The sequence below is a fragment of the Pipistrellus hanaki genome (assembly GCF_964339955.1).
Source record: "Pipistrellus hanaki genome assembly, chromosome: 2".
Classification (NCBI taxonomy): Eukaryota; Metazoa; Chordata; class Mammalia; order Chiroptera; family Vespertilionidae; genus Pipistrellus; species Pipistrellus hanaki.
Window position 1 is genome coordinate 193,816,168 of NC_140504.1, and position 6,885 is coordinate 193,823,052.

At 50.5% G+C, this 6,885-nt stretch overlaps 1 protein-coding gene across 1 annotated transcript; it reads right to left on the reverse strand.

The window, feature by feature from the left end:
* Positions 1-1,860: 1,860 nt before the first annotated feature.
* Positions 1,861-5,550, reverse strand: LOC311616045 (PRAME family member 12-like; the record flags this gene model as incomplete). The annotated part of the gene is made up of 4 exons (XM_084871325.1): positions 1,861-2,404; positions 3,615-3,694; positions 3,899-4,337; positions 5,264-5,550. 4 exons carry the CDS (start codon positions 5,548-5,550, stop codon positions 1,861-1,863), a joined length of 1,350 nt encoding a protein of 449 aa, XP_084727451.1.
* Between the last annotated feature and the right edge of the window lie 1,335 nt (positions 5,551-6,885).

Here is a 6,885-nt window from a genome sequence, read left to right on the forward strand (position 1 = left end):
ACTGAGGGGGAAGAATGCTGAGGGCTTCTGCTGGGAGGAAAAAGAGGAAAACCCCATTTACTGACTCTTACTCTACCCCAGGCCCACTGCCAAGCCCTCAACATGCACCATCTCCTTGGATCTTACAAGCATCCACTAAGCTGGGTGAGCACCATGATCCTCATTTGACAGGGGAACTGAGGTTCTTGCCTGAGGTCCCTCTACCCAACAGCAGCCCTCCTCAGCGTGAGTCTTCATTTGGGTGCCTTTTGATTAGGGTCCCTGTGATGGGTTAATTTTATGTGTTAACTTGATCTGAGGTCGCCAATTTTTGGACCTCATGGACCACCATTTGGCGACCACTGAACTTGATGGCGCTAAAGGTTGACCAAATAGTTGGTAAAGGCATTCTGGGTGTGAATGGACCAGGTTAGCTTTTGATTCAGCACACGAGTAAGGAGATCTTACAATGCAGCTGGGCTTCCTCCAATCTCTTGGGGGCCCAAGTGGAATAGAAAGAGGAAGGAAGGAAGAATTCTCTCTTCTTTGGTTTTAGCTGATGGTGAACATAGGTTCCTTGCTCTCAGGGCATCCAACTCCAAGGTGTGCACCAGCTGCCCTTTAGCCTCACACTGGGGATTCCGCCATGGGCTCCCCTGGTTCTCAGGTCTTTGAACTTGGCCTGAGCTATTCCATTGGCTTGGTTGGTTCTCCAGCTTGCAGAGGGCAGGCATTGGGACTGAAGGCTGGAGCCTATCCTTATAAATCTCCTACTTGCATCCAATTGTCCCTGTTGGCTATTCCAGGGAACACTACCTAATATAGTGACTGAGCACAGGGAAGGAGCTCACTCATTTGTGCAGAGTCTGCACCCCTTGCTGACAAGCTGATTTCAGAACAGAGGTTTAATGGGAATATGCTAACCCCCCATGGACATGATCTGCCCTCGCCCCCTTTGCCGGGTTCTTTTTTATGTGGTGTACAAATCCTCAGAAAAGTGTTATGCCCCTGAATAACTGTAGTATTTTGCTCAAAGGAATCTGGATAATTTTTCTGGCCATAAGCAGTTTACTTCCTCTGCACCAGGCAAACAGGCATAGGCTGGATGACCCACGGGCTCCGTGCCTGTGCAGTGTGGACGAGCCCTTCTGGAACTGAGGGCCATGCCTTGTCTCTGAACCTCTCCTGGCACAAATCCTGACATTTGTGAGTCCACCTGCAGACCCATAGGGAACACTGGCATCCAGGGTCAGAGCCAGCAGAGAGGTCCCCTTCACCTCAGGGGTTGGTGGGCCACCTAGCAAGTCCCACTGTATCCACCCACTGAGCAGCCACAAGGAGGTCAGACAGGCCCAGAGAGAAGAGAAGACCTGGAGGAGGGATAACATGGAGCTGAGCCCTGCAGCCTAACCGCATCCCAGCAGTTCCAGGTTCTGATCCTGAGCCCTCCTCACCTTTTTTCATCAGTGACTACAGGATCCTGAGGTATAAACTGGAGAAACAGGTGAATACATGCAAGAGGACCAGAAGGTTGCCTTTGAAATTGTCTTTATTTCTCATCATTCCTTTACAATCATCCACCCCAGGATTCACTCCCACACAAGAAGCTCGAGCCCAAATTCTGCCCCCTCCCCACGCAAATGAGATTCATGTTTCTGATGGTAGGACACTTTGCCTTTGAGGTCCCATGAACTCCCTGTCCTTTGTCCCTGCAATCCTGTACCCAGGCTGTGACTTTCCCTTTCCCCATTCACTCTGGGCATGAACCTGACACACTGGTGGCCCCTGCACCCAGGTCTGAGGTTTCAGCTTCCAAAGACCCAGAAAGTTCAGGTGCACCCACTTAGCATGTCATTACAGGGGCACACCATGGGGTCCCAGTCATGAAAATGCCACCTTATAATATTCCCTTTGGCCTCTGGGCTTGGTGGCAAGCAGGATGGCCCTGGGCTGTCCTAACTCCCTCAGAATCCCCGCCAGCTCAGCCCGGATCACGGCAAGTCTCTTCTGGTTGACAGTGCCCTGGGTCGTGTAACACTCCAGGGGCACCGGGTACAGCTCCAGGTCTAAGCTGCGAATCCCCACTGTGTGACACAGCAGCTTCCCCACGGTGGCCAAGGACAGGGGGTTCTCAGTGATGGTGATGGTAATGAGCTGGTGACAGCAGCTCAGGGCAGGCAGGATGGCTTCCACTTGAGAGTCCACGATGCCACAGTTCTCAAGGTACAGTTCCTGGAGGGTAGGTGCCAATGCCTCCAGCAGAGCTCGGAGGGGCTCAGGACTAAAGTTAGCGAGGCTAGCACAATACAGACACAGGGACTTCAGCTGCCTGAGGTTCGGGCACTGGAACAGGTGTCTCAGGTCTGAATGGGTCAGGCGCGGGCAATTTGTTATGGTGAGTTTTTCCAAGGGGGCCTGCAGGCACCTGGGGAGACACAGAGTGGTTAGTTCATGGAATGGGGGTGGCAGGTAGAGGGGGCCTCCATGTGGGAGAAGACCAATTTGTCTAAGCCCAGGGTTGTCCTGACAATCTGATGATGGGAAACACAGTGGAATCCCAGTCTCCTTTTAGGCTGAGTCAAGTTCACCACTTCTCCAGAGCTTCCTTTCTCAGCTGCCAAGCAAAGCACTGCACTCTGGAGGGTGCCTGGACATAAGGGAAGCCATGGGAACCTGCTCAGAGAGCCTGATAGTGTCTAGGTCAAGGTGGGCACCTTATGATTGGGAGACAAAACCAACCATCCTGTCAACTTAGGCTTCCTTCTGTCTACTGCTTGGCTCCAGGCACCAGACATCTTGACCACATTAGATTTTAATTCGTAGGGAACTCAAGTGGCCCTAGCCTGTTTGACTCAGTGGATAAAGCTTTCCTTTTGGTACCAAGGATCTCATGTGTGATTCTCGGTCAAGTGTACAGATATCAATTGATGGTTCAATGCCCTGCCCGGGTTTGAGTCATGTGCTGAGGGCAACAAATCATTTCTCTCTCACATCGTATTTCTCTCTCTCTCTCTCTCTCTCTCTCTCTCTCTCTCTCTCTCTCACACACACACACACACACACACACACACACACACACATTCCACTTGACTCTAAAAATCAATGGGGGAAAATCCTCCTTTGAGGATTTAAAGAAAAGGGAGAGAGTAAACCAAAGGAAGATTCTGCAACATCAAACTGGGAAGGCGACTTCCATCCATACATCACCGCAAACCACTGGTCACTCTGCAGTCCTTTCCACTCCCACTCCCTTAGCTTCGGAACCATGCTTGTCCTTTCTACTAATGACCTTCCTGGTACCCAGGACCACCTCTGACAGATGGAAAATCTGAGAGAGGCTCATGTGTGTTCACATGGCTGGTGGGCACAGAGCTTATGTCTGAAAATGCTCCAACTGATGTGGCTTTGACTCCTCCCAACCCTCCTCCTAAGGCCTCATCACTTAGACCTCTGTCCCTAAGGCAAAATTCACACACCCAGGCAGGTTGGGTCCCTCATTGAGCCAGTTCTGTTACCCACCCTGACAAGCTGATTTCAAAACATGCTTCCTTTGGGTGCTCATGGGAACCCTCAAAGCATTTAACAATACCACTCCCTTTACATTCTAGGGCTGTAACCACTGTTACACATCTCACCTGAGCATCTGATCCAGAAGGCCTTGGAGGAAGGAGGGGGAATCCATGTCGAGCTCTCGGAGGTGCTGCAGCCTGAGCATCTGAGAGAGGAATTGGGAAAAGGATTCCTGATTCTCAGCCTCCTCCTGTTCCTCTTGCTCCTGCTCTTCCATCTCTGACTCCCCTTCTTCCCCCATCTCCTGCTCCACTTCCTCTTCCTCCTGTTCTTCTATCTCTGACTCCACTTCCTCCCCCATCTCCTGCTCCTCTTCCTCCTCTTCTTCCTCCTCCTCCTCACTCAACACTTGGATGTGGGAGAGAGAGAGTTTCTGCAGGTTCCTCATCTGCCCCAGGTAAAGAGCAAATGTCCCCAGGGTGGATAGGTCCCAGGTGCAGTTCACTTCCACCTCCTGGATGCAGTCCAGCTGCACCGCATCCAGGACCTGCCTCAGCCTCTGGAAGGGCACCGCAGCAATCCTCAGCGTCTTGCAGCACAGGTGTACCAGCCCTTCCCTCTGCTGGGCCCATTGGATGACATACATGAGAAACTCTTCCCTGTCCCTTTCATTGAAGTTAAGGACTAGGAACACCTCTACGGGAGCTAAGGGGTGCTCCATGTTGTGGCTGGACCTGTGCACATCCACTGGACAAGTCTGTGGGGGCTCCTGGGTGCTGTCTCCCAACCACATTTTCCAGAAGTCTGCACCCAGGTTCCTTAAATCCAGCACCCGCAGTTTGTACCTCCTGTGGGGAAAGCAGGCCATTAGTCTAGATTCTTTCATGTCAACAGGGCATTGGCTGACATGCTGTATGGACAGTGTGTCACAGTGATTGAGCATCTACCTATGAACCAGGAAGTCATGATTTGCTTCCCAATCAGGGCACATGCCTGTGTTGCAGACTCACTGCCCCATGCAGAGGAGAGGTTTTTGCAGGAGACAGGCCATCAATGACTCTCTCTCATCATTGGTGTTTCTATCTCTATCTCTTCCTCTCTGAAATCAAGAACAAAAAATGTTTTAAAAAAAATAACGACAGAGCCCTAGCTCGTTTGGCTCCATGGACAGAGCTTCAGCCTGTGGACTAAAGGGTCCCAAGTTCCATTCTGGCCAAGGACACATGTGCAAGTTGCAGGCTCAATCCCTCCAGTAGGGGGCATGCAGGAACCAGCCAATTAATGATTCTCTCTCACCATAGATGTTTCTTTCTCTCTATCCCTCTCCCTTCATCTCTGAAATCAATAAAAATATATATATATATATATATTTTGAAAAATTACAACAGAACAAAAGCAGGGAAGAATGAGACTGAGCATCTGGGTTGAGGCAACAATCAGACTCCACCTCAGCCGTGAGCGTCTACTTAGAATCCCAAGGTCAACTTCACCCTTACCCTCCTCTTCCCTCTGCTTTGCTCATCTCTTTCCATCACTCCTGCTCCACACTTCTACCTTCAAATACCACTGGGAGGAGGCAGTGCATGTTTTGCAGATGACTCTCCCAGTAGGGAGTCCTCCAGTTCCCATGGTGAGCTCAGCAGTGTGCTAGGGCTCCCTGAGCCTCACTGGCACCTTCAGAAACCTTGAGTTCCCCCTTAGGCCCTCCACATGCCCTGATGCCCATTGTCTCCAGAATGGCCAGGACCCTACCAGGCACCTGGAGCAGCCTTACCTGGGGCGAACCTCCTGGGCAAGCAGAAGGTCAAGCCCATCCAACACGGCTTTGAAGACCTCGTCCAGTGACAGGTCTGGCAGACAGCCCAGAGGGAGGACAGTGAAGGGCCAGGCTTGTGTGATCGCCTTCAGGACCTGGTAGCATCTACTACTGTAGGCCTGGATGAACATCTCCGGGAAGAGCTCGGTGGGCAGGTACTCCAGAGATGCGATGGCAGAGGCCTGGTCCCTCAGCAGGCTCTCTGCTGCCAGCTGCAGGAGTGTGGGTGGGGTCCTGATGCTCATCCTCAAGGTGCTCCAAAGGAATCCTGTAGAAAAATCCAGGGAACAAGACATCCTCGTCAGGCCAAGCCTTTGAACCCCATCCTCTGACTCCCCATTTTCACAGGAATCAACTCAGGGCCAAAGCCACTGCCTGGCAATGGTGAGACCCTGTTTAGAGAGTCCCATTCCGGGCTAGGTGACCACAGAGCCATAGCTCCCCTGCAGGCCCCAGGACAAGCATCTCAGAAGCATCCACGTTTTTCATTCCAGTTTGCCTGGGAAGTGGGTACTCAAGGGCCTAAAAGCTGACCCCCACCTTTTTGGGGGAAAATTTCAGACCAAGTTAGGGACACAAACTTAATATTTAAAATTTCCAGAAATAAAACCACAGTTAAGATGTTTTCATTAGGGGTTGGGGGGAGAGGGGCATCAGGGAATCAGCTTGGTTACACATTTATAAATAGACAAAAGCACAAATCCAAATGTTTGACATTCAAACAAAACTACACTTAGTGACAAAATCAATGATTTCTACCTGTTTGTTGAAAGGAAGAAAGAAAGAAAGAAAGAAAGAAAGAAAGAAAGAAAGAAAGAAAGAAAGAAAGAAAAGAAAAGAAAAGAAAAGAAAAGAAAAGGGGGGAAAAAAACAAGTAAAGCTCTCTGTGCCAACCTAAAACCTACAGTCTTTGGCTAAGATTGGAAATTTACCTGCTGTGACCAGGTTTTCTGGGGCTCAGATCTCAGACCTGGAAGAGAACCACAGCACTGACTGCAAAGCTGGAAATCTCTGAATCTCTCCTCTGATATCTGAGGTTCATATACACCTTCTTAAATGCAAGCATCCAATCTGAACCTCAGTCCCTATCCCTCACTCCTAATGCGATTATTGCCTCTAATCAGATGAATGGATTGAGAGAAAGTTAGGGAGGGGCAAGATGGATGCCTGGCTCATTGATCCCTTCCACAGACAATGACTGAGGTTGACTGATGGCCTGTAGTTGTCATCCTGGGTGTGAAACAGTGAAGGTATCATGGGTTCCTGATGTTAAATAGGAAAGAGCAAAACCGGAGAGCATGGTTGCTGGGGTTCTTTGGCCACATCAGAGTTATCAGAACATTGCAGAGTTAAAACATCCTGGAGAAGACACTGGTGCCATCCTCAGGAGAACTAAGGAAATGTGTCCAGGCATCAAGTCCTGTTTTATGGCAGGTGACATAGTAGATCATGAGCTCCTCAGGGAGCAAGGAGTTGGCGATTGAGGATGTGGGTGGCCCTTCAGACCACAAGGCTTCTCTGAGGGAAGGCCCAGGAGAGGCAGGGGTCAGTGCTGGGCAGGGTGGCTCTGGGCCATCTTA